General features: G+C 45.3%; 2 protein-coding genes across 2 annotated transcripts in view; both read left to right on the top strand.

Annotated features, from left to right (window-relative positions):
• The window catches only part of TM9SF3 (transmembrane 9 superfamily member 3), a 75,917-nt gene extending 70,630 nt beyond the window's left edge, over window positions 1-5,287 (top strand). Inside the window, exon 15 of the mRNA XM_047825092.1 lies at window positions 1,181-5,287. Within this exon, the coding sequence (XP_047681048.1) occupies window positions 1,181-1,248 (68 nt within the window). The 3' untranslated portion in view covers window positions 1,249-5,287. The remainder of the gene's footprint in view (window positions 1-1,180) is intronic.
• Window positions 5,288-9,615: 4,328 nt separating this feature from the next.
• The window catches only part of TLL2 (tolloid like 2), a 121,665-nt gene continuing 104,656 nt past the window's right edge, over window positions 9,616-26,624 (top strand). Inside the window, exon 1 of the mRNA XM_047826440.1 lies at window positions 9,616-10,040. Coding sequence (XP_047682396.1) covers window positions 9,839-10,040 — 202 coding nt within the window. The 5' untranslated portion in view covers window positions 9,616-9,838. The remainder of the gene's footprint in view (window positions 10,041-26,624) is intronic.

Raw genomic sequence — 26,624 nt, 5'->3', positions numbered from 1 at the left:
GACTAGTGTTCTATTATGTCAGTTAAATTTGTGATTTCTAGTTAAAACTTTACAGATTTTTAACGTTTTAAGAATTCAGGTTTATATTTGCAAAAGATATTTTCCCTTACTTTGTAAGGACTTTTCTTTTATAACTATTTCAAAATGAATTATCACTATTTTCAAGTGTACTGTAATTCATATTATAAAATAAATGTCTATTAATTGCAAAATTAGTTGGAAATAGGTTTGCTTTGTTACTTGGTGGGTTTTAAGAATGCTTTTAATATAATGGGATGGATGCCTGGGTGGCTCAGTTGGTTAAGCATCTGACTTCGGCTCAGGTCATGATCTCATAGTTTGTGAGTTCGAGCTCCACATCAGGCTCTCTGCTGTCAGTGCAGAGCCCACTTTGGATCCTCTGTCTCCCTCTCTTTCTGCCCTTCCCTGCTTGTGTTCTCCCTCTGTCTCAAAAATAAATAAACATTAAAAAGAATTAATTTAAAAAATAATACATTTAGTATTCAGTTATGGGAAATTTTCAAATGTATACAAAAAGAGGGACAATTATATATATGTATATACACACATATATATATATACACACATATACACACACATATATATACACATATATATAAATGAATTCACTATATATAGTGAATCTCCATGTACCACCTATCTTGTCTTACTCATATTCCCACTTTATCCCCCTTTTATTCTGATATGAATCTCGGACCATTGAACCATGGTTCTTAGTCCTTTCCTCAGAAAATCCCATCACTTCTTAACTTCCGTTAGGTGTCATATGATTTGGGGAACATGTTAAAATGGTTTAAATGACCTAGGATAATATATGCTCAAATTTTAAAAAGACATGCTTTTTTAAAACATTTAACAAATTTTTGTCCTTATCAAATTATTCTTGCTTTATAAGTGATGTATTTTAACTCATAGCTATTAGACATGTAATAACTGATAATTCTAAAAATACCACATGAGGTCTAACTTGGTGTATAACAGTATCAGGTGATTTGCAAAACAAATGATACAACTTTAATAAATTCAGAGTGAATACTAACATAAAGATGTAATCTTGAAAAAAGACTAACTTTCCAGAGCAGAGAGCATTTAGTATTTATAAGTGGTGGATACTGCTCTGTATGTATTTGCTTCAAAACATCTTCTTTTATCTTTGCAGGAGCAATTGGTTACATGGGAACAAGTGCCTTTGTCCGAAAAATCTATACTAATGTGAAAATTGACTAGAGACCCAAGAAAACCTGGAACTTCGGATCAATCTCTCTTTCATGGGGTGGGACTTGCACAGCAAAAAAAGCGCAAGAAGAGATTTGGGCTTTCACACTGGGTACTTTGTGGGTCTCTCTTTCGTGGATGGCTTAACGTAACATCTGTTTCCATTGATCCTAGGTTCTTACTGACTGCTTTCTCCAACTGTTCACAGCAAATGCTTGGATTTTATGCAGTAGGCATTACTACAGTACATGGCTAATCTTCCCAAAAACTAGCTTATTAAAGATGAAATAGACCAGCTCTCTTCAGTGAAGAGGACAAATAGTTTATTTAAAGCATTTGTTCCAATAAAATAAATAGAGGGAAACTTGGATGCTAAAATTACATGAATAGAATCTTCCTGGCACTTAGTGTTTCTACATTATTGAAAAATGATGTTCCAGAAAGATTACTCTTTTCTCTTATTTTTACTGTCATCGTCAACCTGTTGTGGGACATTTTTATATATTGAATCTGGGTTCTTTTTTGACCTGTTTTTTTTCCCCTCAATTCAACTGCATCATTTTTTTTAAAAGAGAAAATTAAGAAATATTAAATCCTGCATGTAATATATCTGCTGTCATCTTAGTTGGACCAACTTCCCATTTATTTATCTTAAAACTTCAGTTCATTCTTAATTCCATCCAAAGAAGATACAGTCTGAAGATAGAGGTGTACTCTCTACAATGCAATTTACTGTACAGTTAGAAAGCAAAGTGTTAAATGGAGAAGATATTTGTTTTTATTAAACATTTTGAGATTTAGATAAACTACATTTTAACTGAATGTCTAAAGTGATTATCTTTTTCCTTCCCCCAGGTTAGTCTTACATCTTTTTTGGGTTTGAATGAAGGTTTTACATAAGAAATTATTAAAAACAAGGGGGGTGGGTAATAAATGTATATAACATTAAATAATGTATCGTAGGTGTAGATTCTCAAATGCATTTGGATGTACAGATTGACTACGGAGTACTTTTTTCTGATGATGATTGGTGTAGAAATGTGTGAATTTGGGTGGCTTTTTACATCTTGCCTACCACTGCATGAAACATTGGGGTTCCTTCAAAATGTGTGTGTCATACTTCCTTTGGGAGGGGGGATTGTTTTCTTCTGTTTCTTTTCTGAGACTCCTACAGGAGCTAAATTTGTAATTTAGAAACATTTAATTTTGTTAATCCTGTCTGGGGCACTTAAGTAACATCTAAAGCATTACTGCTTTAGAATGTTAAAATAAACTTTCCTGACCAAATTGTTTTGTGAAAATAGATGTGTTTGCAATTTGAAGATATCTTTTCAAAAGGCAATATTACTGAATGCAATTTTTTAATACACTGTAAACCATGCTTTTCTAATACAGGAGACCCACAGTTTAAAATCCCCAAACTTGCTTACATCTAGATCATCCAGTATAGTCATAAAGTAAATCATAAGCCCTTTGAATTAAATTGTGGCACAAAAATCTGTTCAGGTTGATGTACTGTGTAAAGTGAGTATGGGGTAAAAGTGGTTAGCTTACTATTGGATGAGCAAATAAAGGTTACAGTTTTCTAAGAGAATTGATTTTAATTTTGAATACATCTTTCTGGAACTATCCATAATGTGAAGTTTTCCTAGAACCATTGAGTTTCTAGTTTAATAGTTTGCTATGCAAATGACCACCTAAAACAATACTGTATATTGGTATTTTTAGAAAGACTCAAAACCGCTGTATTTAAACTTTAATGTGAAACTCATGCCATTTATAGTTACATAAGATGTTTTCATTACAAAATATTTCTATAAATTGACTCTGCATCCTATAATGTGGTATGTAAGGACTATAAAGAGTGAAAAGTTTGATTTCTTACGTTTACATATGGCTGACCTGAACAAACAGGAATTTGATCAGAGGCTGTAGGTAAATCCTTCTTCAAGCCAAAATGTTATATTAAATACAATCTACCGGTTCTTCCATTTTCTCTTCCTTCTCACCTGCCTTGAAGATCTTATAAGAAAAGAAACTGAAAGTCAGTATTTAATGGCTTATGTAAGTTTTTACTACATGTACAGTACTTACAACAATGTATAGTCTTATCTGATGGAATATAAATTGGACAGCAAGCTTTTGTCTTAATAAAATGAAATTTGTTTCTCATGAATCTTGCAGGTAAGATGTAGGGATTTAAGAAAATGAGTGCTTTAGCTGCTTTCAGGTATACCAATTCTTTTTACTAAATTGAGCCCTATTTCAAGTTCTTTGGAATCTTCAGTGAAAAATAATTTTCTAATTTCTAAATATATTAAGAATGTCATTAAAAGGAATATAAATTGCCTTGAAAGTCCTTTAGAAAATTTGTTTTGGTTTATGCCTTCATGGAGGGGCTGGCTATATGTTTGTCTTGAAGAAGATGTAATCCATAAACAGTTTAGCTCCCTAGCTCTTGGTTATAGAGTAGTGAAATAGAATATTATTTAAGTTAATTAAAGGGTGAGGTTCTTACACTCCATTAATGCTGTGTATCTGTCTTTCATTTGTTTGCTCAACACTTTGAACACTATCAAAATCTAAGGGTAAACTTTTCTCCTTGTATCTATAAGCATGCTTCTGAAATTTAGCTACAGTGGTAATTAACATCATTATTCATCTATCCTTATATAAGGCCAGGATAAGGTGGAAATAGAACAGTTGGAGGTATGTAAAGTATTCTTTGGTATATCCTGTTGGGCTCCTAAATTGTACTGTGTTTGACAAATCAAGCCCCATCCTCTTAGAATTTATTATACTATGATTGATATCTCAACTTAGGGAATGGTACCATTGGGTGTTTTCCATTGACAGTGGTTACAAAAGGTGGTTGCTGCAAATTCCAGTTCTTCCAAACTCCCATTTTATTTAGGGTTTAGCCACAGATTGTATTCAGTTTGTTAAAGCTTTTGTTTCCTAAATGTTTACTAGCCACCTTATGCCAAATGTCTTGCAAATAATATTCCTTTAAGATTTCTTGGATTTTTACAAATGTTAAAAAGAAAATAAATGTATTAATGTAATTTGTTCAGAAAAAGCTACATACTGAAGGGCTTCTGTATATGAATTCTAGGAAAGAAAAACCTATTTGTAATTTATACCCTGCAGTTCCATCTGGGTTTTTAAGTTTAGATTTCAGCATGTCTTAGTGTTTCAGTCTATTGATTTATGGGAACATGTAATAAATAGGAGCAGTGACGTATGAAAATGCAAGTATTCATTAATGTTTTATATCTTCATAAAAATTCCATGGTTATGAAGCTGTATTTTCGCAATCAAGATGTTAAATAGATTGGAGAAGTGAAAATTTATAAAGATTGTTTGGAAGTGTGTCCAGAAATAGATGAGATTTAGAGGTAAGGTAGATCAGAAAACGAACATAGAGCTGTAGAAATTTTATAAGATTTAAATGCAGCATGAGGACTAACTCTAGTTCTCTCTTACGAGCGTCTTCTGAGAGCCGTCTGATTTGACAGTCTTATGGGAGCTGTAGATGGAATTGTGCAAGGACAAAAGTAAAACTTAAGTTCTTATTTTACTGTATCAGGAAATGGGAATAGAGGAACTGTCATGGAAGCGGCTTATGTATGAGTATAGGTGAGCTAGGCATGCAGGTAATTGACAAGGCAGAGTTTTGTGTATTTGCCCCAGTTCCTCAGTTTAGGTCATTTGAAAGTAAGATCTTAAGGCAAGGAACAAAGAACATGGAATTCTGTTTTGAAGGATAACAGTATATGTGGAAAAGCAGTCCCACTTGGGCTTTGCATCTGTGTTAAATTTGAAGCTATAAATCCCCACAGAACACGGATAGTACCAGTTGGAAGGAAACAGTTATTGCTTGATGATTACTTCCATTTTGTACACACCTTTGGTTTGTGTAGGTTATATTCCAACTGGCTTTTTAGTACTAGATACCCAGTATATACTGTATCAAATACATTTGAGGTTCTAATCTAGTCTGTTAATCTAACTGAAGTTGAATTTTTAAAATAATAAAAAGTTAAATGTATTTTCCTTGGATGCTTTATTTCTTTCCTTCTTGAAACAAGTGAACCAAACATAGAGGATAACCCATTATTATCGGTATGCATATAAAGGGTTACTGATAGCCTTCCACAAACAGGAGTCAGCAAACTTTTGCTGTAAAGGGCAGATAGGAAATATGGAGGCTTTGAGAGCCAGACGCAACTACTCTACCTTTGTAGCACAACAGCCATAGTAGGCAGTCCATAAACCAATGAGCACGGCTGTTTTCCGGTATGACAATAAAAACAGCCAGTGGGCCAGTTTGCTGACCCCTGAAATGAAGGATTTAAGATTTGCTTTTTCTCCCAACTTCTTATTTTGAAAAAGAAACTAAATGTACAGAAAGTCGAAAGAATGGTACAATAATAAATAAGGTCTTTTAAAAATTATTTTTCTTTTATTATCATTCTTTTGACTTCTGGATACAAGCTGTGACTCCTACACTCAAACCCCACTACTCCCATGCCTGTCATTCTCCTGAATGATAATAAATTGTCTAGTCAAAGCCTTGTCACATATGTTCCCTCACAACCATTCTGTGAAGCTGATAGGGTAGACCACTACATATTATAGAAAAAAAGCTAGAACAGCTAAAGAGTGTGTTGTTTTAGGCCTGAAGTAATCAAGATCATGGTCCTGTTGTCTTGGCCGCTGTCACTGTAAAATGGGGACATTACCTTTCCAGTCTGTGGAGCAGATAATACAGGAAGACATCATGTTGAAAATGAGTGTTCTCTACCAAGGAAGAGGTTATTTTTATTGTGCTACATCAAAATCAGTGGTTAATTTCTCCAGGTCAATTTTACTTCTGTTTTTCATCTCCAGCTTTAGTTATTTAAATCCTTGTCAACATTCTTGGTTCTCTCCTCCCCCTGATTTTATTAGCTACCTCAGTCAATATGTGTACTTGACAAATTCCTGTTAGCCAAATAGTTTAAGTTGGTACAAATTTGGATTACTTTTGATCACTAATGAACACTTTGTGGTTGGAAAATTAGGAGGATAAAGGAATCTTATACAGCCAGCTTCTGCATTTCAAAGTGAGAACTTTTATTAAAGTTAATTTACAGTTTAACAGTGGAAAAAGGGGAAGTGTGCCTACAGTGGGACATGTGGAGTCAGTGGTGATACAGTCTAAACATTTTAAATTGTTTTCAAAGCTTTGCATGTTTAAGGTGATAACAGGTTCAGATTTACAAAATGGAGGAGACAGTTGTAGGGAGAAGTTGATGGAAGTCATTTTAACTGGCCAGTGTCATGGTTATTCTTAGTGGCTCAGTCTAAGCCACTAAGATTATGGGACTTAACCTTGAAGGTCATTGACGGGAAGGGAGGGTCTAGAGAGTGAAACATGGAAGGTGATTCCAAGTTGGAGTTGGTTATAGACCAGTAGGGGAGGACAGACAGAAATAGGTAAGTGTCATAAGTGTGGTAGCTATTATATAATAGGTGTTGGCACGAGGATGCAGGCTGTGTGGTTATCAAGTTGTCCCCGCAGAGACCTGGAGGTGTGAAGCAGCAAGGCCCTGTTAGGGTGACTGCAAGGTGCTCACTGCAACAAGAGTGGAGGGTGGGCAGCCAGAGGTGGCAGGAGCCAAAGGAAGGCCTGAAGGTGGATGCTAAGGTGTGGTGTGCCTGAGTTCGGGTAAAGATTTTGGAGAAGGGCCACAAGGGGTTTTAAACAGCTGCTAAAAATTGTAACATTTTTAATAACCTCCAAAGAACTCAAAGGTGCCTTCTGGGTGGTCAGTGATGTAGGTGAAGGAATGAGCCACCAGATAAGAGTGCTGCTTTATTCTGGAGGTTCTCTCCCTGCCCTGGAGGAGATGGTGTTGATGTGTAGTGGCCTACAATGGCAAAATGAGCAAGTGGCCTGTGTGGAGTAGCTGAGGCTAAAACTTGGGGGTTGGGGAGGGGTTTGAGAGCTGCTGCAAGAGAACTGGATTGCTCTGGGTGTACAGAAGTAGAACGAGCTGGGTGGAGGACAGACATCTGACTCAAAAAGGGGGGGGAGGGTGCGCAGGAACTTGTATCCACTTGGAGGTTTTCCACAGGACCAGAGCTATGGGGGAGGAAACCCACAAATAATTAGGAATGTGACCATGCAACTAAGCTGGGCAGCTTTAGCTTATTGTAAAACCTTTTATTCCCAATCTACCACTAGTTTTCCCATGGGATTTAAGTTTAAAAGTATGTATATTTTAAAAATTGTGTGAACCCAGATTAGAGTTTAATCTATAAAAGTAGTGAGTGAGGTCAGGAACTATAGAACTGAGAACAATTAACCATCCCTTTTCAGTTGTTCCTATCTAACCTTTCAATACTGTGATTCAAATGTTCTGTTGCTAGTTGTTGGTTGACAGCCATAGGCGCATCATGACAAGGCTTCTGACCTAAAACCGTGCGGCAGGCCCATCCAGGAGCACCAGTGTCTTCAAACTATTTGGACTGGGAGTGTTGGTGAGGAGACCTGTTAGCTACTCACCGGGTGGGGATTAGAAGCAATAAAAGCTCACAGCCTCAGGGCCTGCACAAGAGGTCTCCTGGAATGTCTACTTTCCAGAGGAATTCCTGCTAATGAGGAAGCCAGTTGGCTGTTTGCCTAGTGCCATCTGGAGACCTGGAAGTGTCACAGAAGTTTGTGAAGCTTCTTAGATGTTGACTTTGTGGACTCGTCTATTGACAAGTGCTGACCTTCACTGTGTTGGGAGCATGGAACAATGGCATTGGGTTGGACTCCTTCCAGCATTCAGGCAGAAATGCCATTCAACCCCTTCCCACACCTATTGCCTGTTTAATGGCCACTTGGCCTTCTCTGCCATTTGGTGGCATCCGTTCCTCCCAAATGTCTTCCACTTGTGAGTTCCTAACTAGATCTTCTTGGCCAATCTGGCTCCTGTCTGTGTGTGCCCATTTGATGATGAAGCAGGGTCAACTTGGATTTCTTTTTTAAGGGCCAAGACAAAATATCCAAGAGCCCGCATACAGTGGTTCATTTCTAAACCTTTACTGGTTTGAAGGACTTGTAATCCCAGTTAATAGATAAGAAGGCAGGTTACCATAATGCAAGAAATTCATAGTCCTGTATAAAGTCCGGCTCTGGGCTCCCTGTCAGCTATTTTGCCATTAGGGGCTGTGAAATCCTATGAAAACCTCAAAGGAAGGTGAGTTCTTTTTTTTTTTTTTTTTTTTTTTTTTGCTCGCAGTGAGGTTCTACTGGGTGTGATGCTGAAAAATCTTTCCACATTGGTGTGTTTTACTTCTTGATTAGGGCAATTTTGCTTGCATAAAAAGGTCTTTGAAATGCCTCATGATAATAGTACCTTATATGTCTATAAATCACAATGGCCCAGTTCTGACAGTTTTTTTACATTTAAGGTATAACGTGGCATTGGGTTTCAAATATCTCTTGATTATGTTCCTAAATTATTTGGGCATATGTTTTTAATTGGCAAAAAAATAACCAGACTTCAGGAGTTGGTCATTTTTATTCCATCAAGTTAATGGTGAGTGGCTTATTTAATAAAAACATGTCAGTAATTCAACACAAATAGCACGTACAGCTGTTCATTTGTCAATCTTTTTGCCTGTATGAAGCATCTTAAACTGTTTTGCTAAAGGATAGGGTCACCAAGAGGGGAAATCTGTCATTTTGAATAATTCTTCCCCCAAGGCACCCGTATCACCAGCCGCTACTGTTAGGTGAGGTGGGGTGCCGCAGCAAGCGCCCGTCATGGCCGGACGAGGGATGTTGAAAAAGCTGAGAGAATAGCAATCTGCGATTTTTTTTTTTACCCCCTCTGAGCTGAAAGCTCCCGGACAGAAGATTAACTTCATTCTTACAGAGAAACGATTATCCGAAAGCACCCAGCCAGTTGGTAGCGACGCGGACCGCTCACATCGGGTTCCTGTGCTCGGAGCCGTAACCGCCGCTCCTGCCTTCGCCCACGTGTGCATCGGGGAGTTGTAAAGTGAGTTGTGAAGCTAAAACGAGGCGGGAAGTCCAGCCTTGATCGTCAGAAACAGTGTTCTCCGGGGCCGGAGGCCGCGGTGGCGTCCGGAGAAGGGCGCCCTCGGCTCGGTGGGAGCTCGGCGGGCCCCGGGCCCTTGCCTTCAGCATCCTCACCTCGCTCCCCTTCCTCCGAAGTTGCGGAGGTGCCGGGAAGAGGAGGGGCCTCGCCTCGGGCGCCCGAGTGATTGGCTGCCCGGGGCCCCTGGCGAGGGCTGTGTGGTCCAGCCCGGGTGGAGAGGGGCGGAGCGGCCACTGCTCCAACCACCGCCACCACCGCCACAGTCTCAGCCGCCGCAGCCTCGGCCGCCGGGCAAGTAGCTCTGAGCGGCGGCTTGCTGGGCGCCCCGACGCGGACCCGGGCGCCGCGCTCTGCTCGCTCCGCGCCCGAGCCATGCCGGGCAGCAGCGCGTAATTTCCGTGCCCCGGCCGCCGCCGACCCGACCCTGTGCACGGTCCCTGGCCCGAGCCGAGCTTTCCGTGCACGCAAGCAACTCCCTCGGTCTCCGCCGGCCCCTCGCAACCATGCCCCGGGCGACTGCTCTCGGGGCCCTGGTGCCACTGCTGCTGCCTCTCCCGCTGCTGCTGCTGTTGCTGCTGCCGCCGCTGCCCCGCGGCGCCGGGGGGCTCGCGGAGCGCTCGGACGCCGCCACGGACTACTCGGCGCTGGAAGGCGAGGAGGGCGCGGAGCAGCAGCTGGAACATTACCACGACCCGTGCAAAGCCGGTAGGTGCCGCGGCCGCCGCCGGAGAAGTCCGGCAGAAGTTTGCCTTTGAAATGCAAATGAGTAGTGGGCCAGCCTGCGCTGCCGTCTGTGGGGCGGGTCTCCCTCCCCTTCCCCCGAGATTCCCCGGCTCCCCGGGAAAACAATGCCACTCCGGCTGGGACGTCCCGGCCGCGGGCCTGCGGCGCGCCCCGGGTGGCGGCCGCGGGAGCGTCCCCACAGCGGAGGAGGGCGGGCGCCCCGGCCGTCTGACAGCCAGGTGCTCCGCACGAGCCGCTGCCGGACGCGCGGGGCTGGGCGCGCCGCTCCCGGGCTCAGATGGAGCCGCGGCCCCGGTTTCCCCGCGTTTGCAAGTTGTGCGCAAAGTTTCTCGACATCTCGTGCCTGCTCTTGGGAAGAGAAGAAGAAGAAAAAACAAAAAAACAAAAACCAGAAAGCTGCACAGCGGGCAAAGGGAAAGTGGTGGCCGAGGAAGAACGCGCGTGACCCGAGTTGCCGAAAACTTCCCTGTAGCCCCCTGAGCGTGGTCCGGGCCTGGGGGTCGCGGAGATGGAAGCCGGCAGGTGCTCTAATCCCTCAGGAAGCGGCGCCCCGGGACGCGCGGGTCTTTTCTGGCGCATGTTTGGTTCGGGCGCCGCAGCTCCCTTCCCGAAGCCACCAGCCGGCTCGTGTGTCCCGAGGGGCGTGGCTTCCGAGCCCAAGCGCTCGGGGCCTCAGCGCCACCGGGGCCAGAGCGCAGGTTCCAGGGAGCCGGCAAGTCTGGAGAGCTCTGGCCGCCGAGACAGAGCGGTCCTAACTCTCCTGAGAGATGGGCTCGGAGGCCCGGCCGCCGGCCAGCGGCCCGCAGAGATGAGCGCACGGAAAGGAGAGTGCGGCCTCCCTCCTTTCCTAGCGCTGTGCTCGGCCGGGCCTGGGGGGTGGGGGGGCACCGTGGCCAGCGGCCCCACTCTTTCACTCCCTGGAGACCTCTGGTAGCCTCAATTCATGGGGGAAGGTAATTATAGGAGATCTCGGGTGATTTATGGGAAAATTCTCTGCAAACGGAAAAATGAGGTGGTCCTGTAATTATTTGTATTGTAACTACAGCGGCTGTGGGCTAGGCTGGGGGTCAGACGGGTCAGCACTGGGTGAAGTCTGGGGAAAACCAGGTTACTAGGAGGCTGGAGGGCCGAGGGGTTGTGAGACCTGAGAATCTCGTGAAGGTTGAAGATCAAACCAGGCTTGAGGGCCCTGGTCTTACCCTGCAGGAATACCCCTACAGAATTCCCACCTATTCCTGTACCTGGTGGGGCCTCTGAGTTAGGAAGGTGGGCAGAAGTGTTGGGTCATTTGAAAACATATCAGCAGGTAGCATGTCCCTACCGAGGTCTCTCAGTTCTCATGCCACCCAGCTCATGACCAGGGAGAAGGGGCTCTGGAGCACCGGTGGAATGGTGGTGGCCTTGCCCTGAAAAGAGAGAGACACTGAGGCTGTGAAAATGGGATGGGGCTATAGGGGGTGAATCAGCCATCCCCTGGACTTGTCAGATCCTGGACTCTACTGGATGTGTGCTGGGGGATCTGGGAGGCAATGTGGGTGTGGGTGTCTGGGGCCTGGACTGGGGAAGCCATCAGACTGCTCAGGAATGTACTGAGCACCTCTGGTATGCTGGGTGCTGATCTGGGTGCTGCAAATCTGGGTGAACCAGGCCTGGGTCTGTCTGTGAGAGCTCCCCGGCTCCCAGTCTCGGCCTTGTGGAATAACCCTAAGGCAGATTTGCCTCTTTGGGGCCTCATTTTTCTCCAATAATTTTGTAGAAAATTCCAGATAACCAGGGCATGCGTGTTCCGTGACTCTTTGCAGACAGGATGGGATGGGCAGGCAGGGCTGGAAAGTAGAGGATCTTGGGAGCTTGGTTTCAGCCTGCTCCAGGCATGTTCCACAGCCATTCTTGATCTTCACTTTGCCTTGGCCTCTCCTTAAGCTGTACTCATTCTAAGAGCGGCCAGAAGAGGGCGATGGCAAGGGAGACCTGGGGAAAAGGTCGCATCTCTGGCTCTCCGTGCTCCTGGAAATTCCCTGAGCTAGGAAAAGCCCTCTGGAAGGACAAAAAGCATTTCGCCAGGGCATTGAGACGTCAATAAAAGGACATACCTCTCAGCTCAAGGGGGCACACTGCATTTCCTGGGTCCACATTTAAACCAAATTATTAGGGGCAGCCTCTCACCCTATCCCAGTCAAATCCTAACCTCCTGACTCCTCTGCCAAGAAGGGGGGCTTCAGGATTTTGAATCTAAAACACCTCCCACCTTCCCATTCTCGAGTGGGGGTCCCCACTATGCTGCAGACACAGAGTGCATAGAGGAGAGTCTTGGATCTGATCCTTGCTGAGTTAACCTCAAACAAGTCCCCTCCTCTTTGGGCCTCAGTTGCTCACCTACAGGACAAGGTGGTTAGACTTGTTAAGGTTGCAAACTGACAGTCCCAGGGAGCTGGGTCTCTTGGCCCACAAAAACTGTCTTGCCCTGTGTGCACTTCCCACCTTGTGGGTATTTGAATTTGTGCCCCTGGTTCCTTCCTACTAGTGTTCTGAGGTTCTGTGACTTTTGCTTCCAGCTCAGTCTCTCAGAGGCTGACCAAATGGGTAAGTGTTTTACAATTTACTATTTTACTATTTTCCATTTCACTGCTTTTAACATTTTCAAAAACATTTTTACCCTTTTAACGTTTACGAATTTTATCATTTCCTCTGCCATTTACAAGCTGTGTGACCTTGGTCAAGACACATATTTTCTCTGTGCCTTATTGTCCTCATTTATAAATGAGGATGATTCCTAATAGATTAACGTGCTTAAAACAGTGCCTGTTATATAGTTAGATTCTTTTTTTTTTAATTTTTAAATGTTTATTTATTTTTGAGAGAGAGAGAGAGAGCGCAAGTCCAAGAGGGGGCAGAGAGAGAGGGAGACACAGAATCCGAAACAGGCTCCAGGCTCTGAGCTGTCAGCACAGAGCCCAATGTGGGGCTCGAACTCATGAACTGTGAGATCATGACCTGAGTGGAAGTCAGACGCTCAACTGACTGAGCCACCCAGACGCCCCTACAGTTAGATTCTTTTACAGACAGGTTTTCTAGAAACTTGAAAGAAATCTTCCTGTGGACCTTCAAAGCAAGTTTGAAACTGTAACATTTAACAAATAAACAATCTACCTAATGCTGTAAAAAAGGATGTTTTCAAATCAGATGCCCGTGGAGTGGGAGTGTGTGCAATCCTCCTGGCCTGGGGGTAGGGAGGTATGCTGGTCTTTCTGGGCATAGTCTCTGCCTGGCTCTGCCGTTTTGTTTTTCATCTTAAACTGTAAGTGGGGCCAAGGGTTCAACTGGTAGTGAGTTACAGGACATGCTCTCAGCCACCATGCTTCTGAGAACAACCTTTGCAAAGCTTCTGAGGACTTCCCTGCCTGCTTGCCCTCGTCTACAATTCTTTAGCTGGATTCAGAACCAGAAGGCCTAGGTCCTTTTCCCTTTTACTCTCTGTGTGGCCTTGAGCAAGTCACTTCACCTCTCTGTGCCTCAGTCTTCTCATCTGCAAAATGGGGATGGGAATAAACCACTTGCCTTGTAGGGCAGACCTGAGGCTACTTGTAGCTGGATTCCTCAGACAAGGACTTGTGTGTTGCTGGTTCATTTGGGAGGTGATCCCAAGAAGCAGGAAGAGTAGAACAAGGAAGGAGGAAATCCAGCGAAGGTAACTGCTTTCGTTGATGGAGTCTTGCACGCACTAGGACCTCTGCAAAGCTTCCATAAAGTCTCCTCGAATTTCCTACCCATTCAAGAGGGGGTTGGAACATTTTCTCCAAAGGCTGCTGTCCTTCACCGTTTGCTCCCTGTTCCTTTGATTCCTGTGTAAAAAAAACACTGAAACTCAGTGGTGTAGAACAGCAACCATTTTATTGTTTTGGTGATTCTGTGGATCAGGAGTTTGGAAGGGGCAGCGCACAGGTGATTTGTCTCTGCTCCACAGTATCTGAGCCTCTGCTGGGAATACTTGTAGGTTGGCAGTGGGGAAGGGGGTGACTTGACAGCTAGGGGCTGGAATCATCCGGAGCCTCTTTCGGTCACAGCTGGTGCTTGGAGCCTGGCTATCGCCTGGGACCTCAGTGGAACTGTTGGCCAGAACACCTACAAGTGGTCTCTCCATGTGGGCTAGTTAGGCTTCCTCACAGCATGGCAGCTTGATCCTAAGTGCACGCATCCCAAGAGAACCAGATGGAAACTGTGTTGCCTCATGTGGCCTTGCCCCAGAAACCGCCTATCATCATTTCTGCCATGGTCACAAGCCTTCACAGATTCAAGGGGCAGGGACATAGACCCACCTCTCCATGGGAGGAGTATCAAAGTCACGTTGTTAGAAGAGCATGTGGGATGCAGGCTATTGTCACAGCCAGTCTGGGAAAATAGGACCTGCCACGCTCCTCCAGGCATTAACTTCCCGGTACGGCCAGCCTTCGTCTGCACGTGCTAGTGCCGTGGTCAGACAGATTCAAGTTCTTAAGCAGAAAAGTGGGGAGACATGCAGCGATGCATGGAGCTGCCTCGAGTTAAGCTGAGGGTACATGACTCAGATCACCAGAATTATCTACGTGAAGCTCAAACCGTGGGAAAGTGCTTTGTAAACTGTAAAGTGCCGTATAGCCTTTCGGATTTATTAAACCCAAGGAAACTGGCTGGCAGCCAGTTTTACTTTTCAGCCGGTGGCTTGATAAATGCCAGCGCCTTCCTCCTGGCTCGATGTTGACATATGGCAAAATGTATATTGCTACATAAGTAAATATAGTCAGTGGCCCCCGATGGCTTATGGCTGAGGAGCCAGTGGTGAGGGTGCTGGCCTGGGAGCTACTCTTTCCTCATGAGGAAGCCTGCAATCCCTCCCCACCCTTTCAGACCTCACCTCTGCTCGGAACGTGGGGCCTTACTCTACCTTGTCTTTCTCTCCCAGACACAGTGGCCGTACCAGTCAGGCCCTGATTTTCGGGGCCATCCAGAGCCCTCGAGGACAGTACACTCTGGGGCAGCTGTTGCCAGCAGCCCTCACATTACTGATGCGAGGCCAGAATGTCATAGTCTGTGAGGTCAGGGACTTTTGTCTGCTTGAGTCCCTACCATAAGCCTAGTGCCTCGAGCAGCGCCTGGTACGTCGTAGGTGCTGGTCAGTATTTGCTGAATGAGGGAATGATGATTTTGGCCCTGTGTGATTGGGTCTATGGCTGAAGGCACCTCCAAGCTCACTGTCAGCCTGGGAAGTAGTGAAGCAGACCCAGCCCAGTGGGCTGCAGCCCTCCTAAAAGTGCTCAGGGAGGAGTTGGGGGATCATGGGGTCCGGGGAAGTGCTCCCCTCCAGAGCTCCCCTCCATCCTTCATGGCAGAGGCAGGTGCCCTGGTTTCTTAAGCACAGTTGTGAGGTTTCCGTGGTGCCTTGGAGGCCTGTCTCCCTGGCGGACCCTGTTCCCATCACCCTGGCACCCCTGCTGTCTCCTGTCGGGCTCCCACCGCCATGGGTCACACTCAGGGGAGGGCACCTGGCCTTTTTACAACCTTATTTTCATTCCTATTTGTCACGATGCCCTTTTATCAGCTGGTGCTGATTTGATGGAGTCAAAATCTTTCAGGGCTGTATCGAAATGAAAGTTAATTTTCCCACTTCTCCATGCAGGAGCGATCTCTAGCTCATCTCTGTTCCTAATATTTCACCCCGCAAAGTGCACTGGGGCAGGGCCTGAGGTGGTTAAGAGCATAGGCTTTGACACCTGACGAACCCGGATTCAAAATCTGCTGCTTATGCAGGGCTTTGTGACCTTGAGTAAGTTACTTAACCTCTCTGTGCCTCAGTTTCCTCACTTGAAAAGAACTGCTAATATTCACTATTTAGGGTTGCTACAAGGATTAAGCGATTCAGTGTTTGTGAAGTGCTTAGCTTTTGGTACAGGCAGGTGTTCAGTGTTTGATGTATACATTATTAGAGCACAGAGTGGTACTCACAACTACTTTTTGAGTTCTTTTGTTGACATGCTATAGAGGAATTTGAATTTTTGTAATAAATGAACAATTTAATTCAGGTGGTATAGTCAGGGATTCTTAAGGTCAGATCTGATAATTATTGATAAACAGTGTCTCCTAAGTAACTGAAGGGCGAATGTTATGGTATGTGAGTTATAGCTCAACAAAGATTTCTTTAAAAAGTAAGAGAAGGTGAGGACGAGCCAGGGCAGAGCTGGGGGAGGAAAGGCACTGTCTTGGCCCCTGAGTAACTGTCATACAGAGACACAGCAACTCAACCAAGCAGGCAGAGAGGGTGTGGCCATCGGATGCCCAACAGAACCTAGAGGTCCCAACGGTGGCTAAGACTCAGATTGGGGCAAGCAGCATCTGGGAGAGGGAGGCCAGGAAGGGGCCCCATTTGGATGATCATGTTCCAAAAGTTGAGTGATAGCTAGAAGACCACCCCACTGATCTTTAGCCTGGCCCCAGGAATAGACAGGTGGCTGTGTCAGTTCCCATTTTGCATAGGGAGAAACCGTGCATTTTGTCCAGACCTTCGATGGTCCTGTGACTTTCAGCGTTGTCTTTGTAGACAGAGCTCAAGTTCTGCAGACAGAGAAGTCCTCAATGGCATCGTCCAAGGTGGATCCCCAACTCTGACATCAGTGGAACCCATTGTTTTCTTCTTTGTCCTTGCCAGTTATACAGTGATCGGTGTCTCACACCCTCTTCTGGAATGGCAATATGTGTTGGGAGCGTGCCCTTTAATCCTCTGTCCAGTGAGACAGAGAGGAGGAGCAGAGCAGTAGTTGAACCACGGAGCCATTCGCAGCAGCCCCAGATCTGCAGGGCGCCCACCAAGCACAGGGCCATGCACTGGGCATGGTGATCTAAGTGTCAGTTGGACCTAGCCCTGTCCTTGGGAGCATCCAGCTCAGGGCTGGGCATGGCCTCCTCAGCAAGAAGATGCTGCTGATGGAAGCTGGGTGTAGAAAGGTCAGCAGCATTCAGTAGCACCTCCTGTGGTCAGTTTGGGACCATCGCTTCTCACTGCTTCTCCAGCCACTCTCACGACACCCCAGCCTGTTGGTTCTGCACCCAAGCTTTGGAGACAGGCTGACTTAGATTTTCCTTCTCATCTCTGTCACTTAATAGCTGTGAAACCTTGGGCAAGTCTCATGGTCTTTAAAGCCTTGTTTTCGTTGTCTCTATAACGCGGTTAATACAAACTCCTATTTTGCAGGCTTGTTGTTATAAAAAAGGCACTCAATGCTGTGCTTAGCAAATGGAGCCATTCAATAAATATGAAATATTACAGTAATTCTGTGGCCCCGGAGAGCCTGCCATGTGCAAAAAGTGTGTGGATTAAATTGAGTCATGTGAATAGTACCACCTTCCATGCTATGAGAGAGCAGACTCGAGAGACAAACTGCCTGGGTTTAGATCCTAGCTATACCACTTAATGCCTGTGGCACCCTACACAACTTCTTAAGCCCTCTAGACCCCAATTTCCTTGTCTATAAACTGTGGATACTAATATCTACCACATAGGGTTATTATGAAGATTACATGTGTTAATATAGACAAAGCCTTAGAATAGTGCCTGGAACATGGCAGATATTCAGTAAAGATTGTTTTTATTACTATCATCCCACAGAAATTTAGCAAGGTTTCCAAGTGGTAGGAAACCAAGTATTTGAACAACTGATGCCAGACAACGATGTTTCCAGAGCTTTACGTTTCCTGATGATGCTGATGCTGATAGTTCCTCCATATCCAAAAACCTTGGTCTGAAAACAAATCTGCCATGAAAGTCATTGGCTTCCCTGATGTTAGGAGTGGGGTGTGGTGTCATGCCCTGCAAGCCAACCAGGTGTCTAGGCCCCACTGAGAAGTCCGCCCCTGACTGCTTAGAGGTTGGTGAATGGTATTGGCTGGAGCCCCCATTCAGCCAATGGCTCTCTCTGGCCACTCTTCTTTCTAAAAGCATTCATTCTTCCAGATTTCAAGTAGCAAGCAGGATTTGGGACCACATCACACTTGATGGTGGCACAGTCCTTCTGCCATGAACACCTACTCAAGCAATCTGAATAGAGGATGTAACTTCATTAATCCCCAAACTTTTGCCTTCTTATCTCTCACCGTACTTTTCAAGAGGAGAACTACAATTATATTAATCTTCACAGTGGTTACAACATTGCCTTAGAACTTTGGACCATCCATACCTGATGGTTTTCAAAGCTCTTTTCCCTCTCCTCTCTCCATTGGTCTCTCAAACTGCCAGGAGATGATCTGAGCACTCACAGAAGATGATCTGGGCTCTTATGATCCTGTAGGCGTTGGGAGATGTGGTCTGGGTGCTACACAGCCGGAGAGGCTGGGCTGGGGCCTACATGGAACATTGAACTTGTAAGCGGTGGGGCCAGGGCCTCCCACCCCTGTTGTCTTCTCTAAGCACATGGCCGCTCCAAACCTGGAGCTGCTCCCCTTCTCCTGAACCCTTCCACACAGTCAACAAGCACCTCTGTGCTGCCTGGTCTAAAGGTCACGTTGGTGCACTTGTTCCCCAGAGCACCATAGCCCACCACCTTCTCTCTACCTTTCTCTCTATCCTTGGCTGGGACTCCAACAAAGATGAGACAGTTCTGGCCTTCAAAGTACCCTGAGTCCCAAAGCACAGGGGAGAATGGTACAAGGCATCTGTCCCTCTCTGTTCCTCCATCCGTTTCCCTGAAGGCCCGGGGCAGTGCATGGTGTCAGGTCGGTTGAGGATGATGGGCCCAGCCACTCTCCTCACCCGAGGGAGAGGACTTAGATGGCCCATGTTTCCCAAGGAGGCTTTGGGTGAGTGGCCATCCGGGTCGCAGAGCAGGTCAGTGAACCATCATGTTTAAGACACTGTTTTTGGCATCAGTCAGCCCATGTCACGAAGCCTGCCTCTGTCCTCATTACTTGTGTGGTTTTGACTAAGTTCTTTACCTCTCTGAGCCTCAGCTTCCTTATTTGGAAAATGGGACTGATATGAAAGCCCATCATGTAGGTTTGTTTGAGGATTAAATGAGGCAGCGAACAGAAGTGTTTTGTGAGCAGTTATTGTTAGTTCTTCTCCTTGCTGTGATTACTATTACTCATGTTACTGTTCCCCATTTAAGAATTTCCCCAGAAGTGACAATCTCTCCGTGGCCTGTGTAGGCTTATCTCTCCCTCTCAGGGCTGCAAAGAGTTCTCTTGGGATCCATAGCATGTGGCGAGTGATAATTTATTGCTCCACAGCTCGCTTGCTCTCATCCATGAAGCAGAGGGAGGATGACAGATAAACCAAATGCATATAAGCAGGTTTCTCATGGTATCCTCTTAGCCTGCTCATAATACAGTTCTGCCTGGATGCAAACATAGCAACAGGAACCGAGCTTTCCTGCTGATTGGTTACAGACCTATTTGTGATCACGCCACCCTCTAACCACTTCTGTCAATTACCAATAAATATTCTCAAGCTCGCCTGCACGAGCACTTGAGTGTTGACGTTCAGACCTGAGCCTTTGCCCGCTCCGCCAGCTGGGCCACTTATCTGTCGGCTCATCCTGCAATTTGCACCAAGCCTCCTCCCCTTCCTCCCACCTGGGTTACTGGCCTTGAGTTGATGTGAGTCCTGTGTGAGCCAGTTTCCCACAGGAGCAGGCTACCTTCCACCCTAAAACCTTTTCACGTCCCTGGGTCAGTTCTCCCCATGGAGCTGGTGCTGGTTTCCCATCCTCTCACCCTGGGCTCACATTGCTCCCTGGGGCTGAGCCCCCTGGAGGCAGGTACCATGTGGTACCAGAGTCCACCCAAGTGCTTCACCCAGAAGCTCTGGCACCATCCTGGATGCCTGTCTTTCCCCTCCTCTCTCATGCAGCCCAACCCAAGCCCTGCTGATACACGTCCCTCCCATCTCCATTGCCACCTTCTGGTCTAAGGTGGGCTTCCAGCTGGGCTGTTGCGACAGTGCCTGAACCCATGCCCCTGCTGCCCAGCTTCCTTCCTGCAGTCTCTTTTCCACATTGTAGGCAGAGTGGTCTTTTTGAAACCCCTGTTTGATCATGTTTACAAAATCAGATCTGCTTACGACCCTCAGCTTACGTATCATTCCCCCCATCCCTGACCCTCCAAGGGCTTCCCAGGCCCTGATCTCGATCAGATCTCATCTCTTAAATCTCTCATCACCTTTGGTTCCCTACATGGTACCTTTTACCATCTGTTACTGGGTATAGTCATTGGTGTGATTATTTGCTCCTTGTCTATCTCCATATGAGACAATGAGCTCTAAGGCATAGAAACTAGACTCCTTTGATTTCCAGGTCATCAGCGCAGTGCCTGGCACATGGTGGGTGCTCAAGCAGTATTTGCCAAATGAGAATCTGAGCAAATGAGATACCATAGGGATTTGGAAAAGGTAGCAATCACCATAAAAAAAAAAAAAAAATCAAGGAAGGCTTCCTCCTAGTAAGCCTAGAAGGATAGATGGGATTTGAAGGAGGTGGGTGCAGGGGAGGGCACATAAGGTAGAACAACTTGAGTCCTGGTGAGGCAACAGGAATGCTTTTGATGTATCTGGAGCTGGGTGATTATTCTGGTTTGCTTTTCAGAGCAGTAGAGATAAGACTGAAAGAAGCTTGGAACAGTGAATATCAAACTGAGACATTTGAAGCATGTCCCTTTAAAAATGGGGAGCTATTGATGTTTTTCGAGCAGAGCACTCTTACAGTGAAGACATATATGCTTAGGGTCTGTAGAAGCAGGAAGTAGGAGGACAATCAGGAGCTCTAGGCCTAGGAGCATAAGGACCGGACTTGGGCCGTGACCTCAGGAATGAAAAGGAAGGGAAGATGGGAGGGAGATCATAGATCTGTGTGTGGGAGAAGCCCCAAGCTGAGCTGCATCTCAAAATCAGAGTTGACACATGAATGAGTTCATCAAGGCATGCTCAGTAAACATTGGGGTATCCTTGAGATGCGCAGGAAAGGGAGTTTGTTGTTTTTTTTTTTTTTAACGTAAAACAGTTTTCTTAATTACACAGCTAATACACATCCACTGGAGAACATTTAGAAAATATAAGGAGCAAGCAAGAGTAAAAATTTCCGGTAATTCCATGGCCTGGAAGTAATTGTTAACCTTTTATTGTATATTCTTCCAAAGAAATTCTCATACATGTTTATAATGTTTTTTCTTTAAATGCTGTACATACTGCTTTGAACCTGCTGGTATTTCATTTTCACCTAGCACCATGAACTTCTTTCCATGATAATAAAGCTGCTTCTGTAATACATGTCAATTTAAATTGTTCTGTACATCACTGTATAGATGCATCATAATTTGTTTTGTCAATCCCCTTTTGTTGGACATAGAGATTTTCCCCAATCTTTTCTTCTGCTTTTATAAACAGTGATGCTGGAGTCATCCTTGTTGCTAGATTTTTATGTACATTTAACGTGATTTCTTTTTTTTAATGTTTTTTTAACATTTATTCATTTTTGAGAGACAGAATGTGAGCAGGGGAGGGACAGAGAAAGACGGAGACACAGAATCTGAAGCGGGCTCCAACTCCAAGCTGTCAGCACAGAGCTCGATGCGAGGCTCAAACCCACAAACCGTGAGATCATGACCTGAGCCGAAGTCGGGCGCTCAACTGACTGAGCCACCAAGGCGCTCCTAACATGATTTCTTTAGGAAAAAAAAAAAAAAAAATCCCTACGTGTAGAATTGCCGAGGCGAAACTGTAGATGCTTTTAGAGCTTCTGATTCTTCTTTTCAAATTGCCCGTTAAGGTTTTTTTTAAATTCCTTTGAACTTCCACTAAGGTTAACTTTCTGTATTCTAGTTTTAAATCTTTAAAAATCTTTGCTGGTTTGATAAGAAAATGATTTGCATTTCTCCAATTTGTGTTTATATTGTTAATTATATTTCCTTTTCAAATGATGTTGAACCTTTAACAATTGATTTTGGCCGTTTGCATTTCTTTTGTTATGTGCATTTCTTGTTTATGCTGTGTTTATTTCCTGTTTTTTTTCCTCTTCTGAGTTTTTTTTTCTTTTATTCATGCTCATTTTGCTAATTGGATGGTCATTTTTTTAGCATTTTGTAGAAACTTAAATTTTAGGAATTTCAACCTTTTATCTGTCATGTTTGTCACAAATAATTTGGGGGGAGAAGATTTGTAAAAAGCAGAAAGTTTATTCTGTACCATATCATTCCCTTTGTCCGTGGTGATGTTTGCATGGCTGTACCATCTAAGCTTTTGAATTTGCTAGTAGTGGACCCAACATTAATTGGCTGTGTCCATCAAGGTCCAGTTGGGAGACTAAAATCATACCAGTCATTTGAGAAGTAATTCAAAAATTTAATATAAAGGATTATGAACTAGCAAAAGGGAAGTGGTTACTGGAGAATTCTAAGGAAAACAGAACCAGCAGACGTGGGGAGTAATTACTAGGAGTAAACTTCAGAGAAAGTGCACCCCCACCCACTCACCCAGACAAAATGTGTAATTTCATAGGAGAGAATGTGGCCCTGGTCCAGTGGAGGTTGGAGAAATTCACTGAGGTGCCACAAGAAAAGACTGATGAGTGAGGAATCGCCCATTGGAGTTCGGGCAAAACTCTGAAGGGTGGGCATGAGTGAGTCTCCTGAACACCACTGACAACCACTCCATAGGAACAAGAAAGATGAGACCACTGGCCTAGGAAGAAAAATCCCTTCCTCTTGCTCTATCCCTCTAGTGCCCTCTACTGATAAAGCCGATTGTCGTGCCAGCTGGCAAAGGAGGAATGTTTCCAGGGTGCAACTCCAGTATCACAAAGCATGAGAAGAAAGGGTAGATTTACAGCTGAGAAACAATATATTGGTAGCTGGAACACTGGTTAAACAAGCCAGAAGTTTCTTCGTCGCATCAAAGTCTGGAGGTTCCGCAGTGCAGGGCCAATATGGCCTCTGCTCCAGAAAATGCTCCAGGATGCAGTCTTTTTACAACTTGCCCGTCCATTTTTCCGAGGTTGAGGCCTTGTCCTCCTGGCCCAAGGTGGTAGCCAGAGCTCAAACCATCACACACACAGTCTAGACATGGAAGACACGGAAAAGAAAAAGGCACAAAGGATGTAGGAGAAAAAGTTTCCCAGGAGACGCCATTTGCCACTTTGGCTTTATCTTATTGGTCACGGGGCCACAGATAGCTATATGGAGTCTGGGGGATATTTCTTCTGGAAGGCCTGGAACTGAAAATCAGAGGTTCCATTATTATGGAAGAAGTGAGAGAAGGTATTGGTGGACAATAAGCAATTTCTGCAATGATAGACTAAACTTGCTAGACCTTTATGAAGAAAATTTAGTCAAAATGATGATAAGTTCATTTCCATTATTGAACATTAGCCAGATACACAAGGTAAGTTCTTAGAGTAAAATCTGGTAGAATGTTAGAACTGGAAGGAACCATTGGGATTATTTATTCTAAGTTTTTCACGTTTCCTGTGAGAACCCTGAGGGCCTGGGAGGGGCAGTAACTTGTCCAAGGTCACACGGACAGCTACCGGCAGCTGTGGCCTGGAGGTGGGTGCCAGGTCTCTCTACCCTCTGCCCAGCGTATCTTTCTTTCCAATCTCTGCACTACTTGGGGTCTCCAGGGGGCCTTTGTCTTCAGAATGAATCCTGCATAATTGTGCTGGTAACTTGTGGCTCTATGCAAGATCATTCCACAGTGGAGATATTAGGGCTTATGAGATATGCCTGGTCCTGGAATCAGGCACATAAGATACAAAATTATAGCCCAAGAAGCTCTGGCTTTAAGGACCTAAACTGCACCCTTCTCTCCAATACTGAGTGGAGGCCTGTGAGCTCAGGCTGTGGGAACATAGCAAGTGTGAGACAGCAGTGGGTCACATTCTGCTGGAATTAAGCGGTGAAAAGTGTTCTCTTAGGCCAAAGTAGCCAATCACCTTACTAGTCTGAATGCCACTGTCCTGTTTAGCTATGGAAATAACATAACGGAAGGATTTTCTTAGCACAGCGATGTGAGGCAGGGTCCCAGCAGGAAACAGACTTTACCCTAGATGTTTCGAGTGAAGAGACCTTCATGAAGAGACTACTTACGGAGGCAGGGTTAAGGAACAAAGAAAAGCATGAGGCACCCAGAGGCGAGTAAGCCACCCCTGTGGCTGAAGGGACAGGGAAGGAGCAGTGCTGTTGGAGCTGGAACCGAGCAGGAGGGGAAGTGGCCGAGGGATGCACCTGCTATGAGAGACAGCACCAAAGGAGGGAAAAAGATGGGAAGAAAGGCCTGTGTCTCTCGCTCCCCTTCCATCTCATCTGCCAGGGTTCCTCCTGCTTGAGTACCACAAGAAGCCAGAGAACAGGGGTCGTGGCGGATGCAGTCCATAGGATCAGCCTTCCCGGGCACAGAGCAGGGCAGAGAGGGTGGAGAGGAAGTACAGAAAGAATAATTTTAATCACAGCTCAGGCCTTGCTGCAGATATTCTTTCACATGGATGGGAATACTTTTAGTATCTTTAAAAATACATATGTAAATGGCCAATGTGTGGCACTCTGATGCCACTCCTCCCCCACGCCAAAGGCAGACATGGCTAATGGATCATGGAGCTCTTTTCTATGGGTCCAAGAAGTCACCTCACAGCGCTCAAAGAAACATCACCAACTGAGTGGGCATGGTACGTAAGATGAGACCTATTTTGAGCTATAAAGACTTAGATAACCTTGCAAGTATGGCCTACCTGCCTGCTCTTGCCAATCTAGTGGGTAATCCTTTCTTTCTGGGAAATAGCTGCATGGGTATTTCTTAAGCCAAGTGAGTCCTGCTTGGAAAGCCAAGATGTGGCGTGGCTCTGATATGCACTGATACAGCCATATTGTGATGTAGATGAAGAGGTGAGGCGGGAGGCCATATCTGCCTTGAGCAAGGCGGTCACCAGCCCAGGCACTAGGAGGACTCCCTTGGCTCATCTGTAAAATAGGATGGTGTCACCCAAGGCAGAACTCTCTTGAGTTGTCATCAGCAGCTTTCAGAGCCCAGTTGCTCTGTCATAGCCGGCTGTATGTGGTGCTCTCCTCGGTCCTGACTGATCTTTAACGTGGAGTCCTCTGGATTCTAAGGCCTTGCTGTGTTTCTGGTGTGCAGTCTCAGACTGCTGAGTTCAGACCGTAAGTGGCTTTGAGTAGGAAACCCTTAGCTAGAGCAAATGAATAATAGGTTATGAACGTTGCCAGCATGGTGTAGGGTGTCATGGCACATAGGCCCCAGCTCATGTGCCATTTCTATGAATTTGTGCTGGCCCTCTGCAGCACTGTGTTGGGATGGACTTGGAGGCAGTGTCCATGTTTGATAGACAGGAGGACCGTGATTAGGGATATCGCCGTGGGTGGAGGGGAACACGTGCCTGTCTCATATTTGCCATCCCTGGTGTAGGGAAAGAGCACCTATTTCGAGCACATCATTTAACCTTCCTGGACCTCAGTTCCCTCACCAGGAAAAGAAGGACATTGCTTAGATGACTTTTAAACTCTCTCCAGCTTAGGAATTCCAGGATTCAGACTAGTTTATAAAGAATGTGAAACTTGCCACAAATCTGATCCAATTAAAATATTTCCAGCTCCCCACTCCTTTCTGCCATATGTTGAGTAACTAAGCTATCTGTCCCTTGCGATGGCCATTTCCCCAGGCTGGAGCAGCTGGAGACCCTGAGACAGGAGGCCTCCCATACTAAACAGACCTTACTCTTTAATCTCAACCAAAAGATCCAGGAGGCGTGATTCACATCTCGCCCCGCTTCCTCTCCTCTGTCCTCCGAGAGCCCGAACCTCTCCCCTCGTGCTCTGCAAACGCGCCTGAATGCAGAGTCCTGAAATTTAGGTTCATGGTTTCAAAGTTCATGGTCCTGAGAATAAACAAAAAAACTATTGTGGTTGCATAGAGCTGTGGACCCCATTAACACCGCCCCATGAATATTTATAGTGTGAAACTACAAAAGAACATAGAGGCCATATTGTATTTCCTAGAACTTTCTTTCCATGGGGTCCTTTCTCTGTGGGTCACTTTAATGTAAGCTTTGCTTATTTAGTTGCACACTTTAAGCCGATTAACTTTTTACTAAAAAAAAAAAAAATACCCCTCCCTGTTTGTTTGTACATACACTCCCTTGACAAAGATTCACAGAAAACTGCTTTAAACCTGTTCAATCCCTCTGCTGGAAACTTGGAGTGAACTAAATGTGTCTCTGGGTAGGATTTCCCTGTAACTGTTCTTCCGCCTCTGGCCTTGTTTCCCGGGGGGAATTCCGATGGTTATAGAATGCGTCGTATTTAGTTCCTCTGAAAATCTCGGCTTCTCTCTAGGCGACCCTTACGGAGCACTAGCGAGATCCTTCCTTCGTGGCTTGTCATTGGGATGACAAAGGGCAGGCCCTGGGTGGGTAGATACCCTCTATTTCTCAAACAGAAATTGTAGGGAAATCAAACATCAGAGCTGGAGGACCTCAGAGGCCGCAGACTCTACTGGTCTCCAGACTTCGGTGAGCATGAGTCACC

This window comes from Prionailurus viverrinus, chromosome D2 (genome assembly GCF_022837055.1).
Source record: "Prionailurus viverrinus isolate Anna chromosome D2, UM_Priviv_1.0, whole genome shotgun sequence".
In the NCBI taxonomy this organism is placed as follows: domain Eukaryota; kingdom Metazoa; phylum Chordata; class Mammalia; order Carnivora; family Felidae; genus Prionailurus; species Prionailurus viverrinus.
Note: the sequence above shows the minus strand (reverse complement) of the source record. Positions and strands in the feature narration are given on the sequence as shown.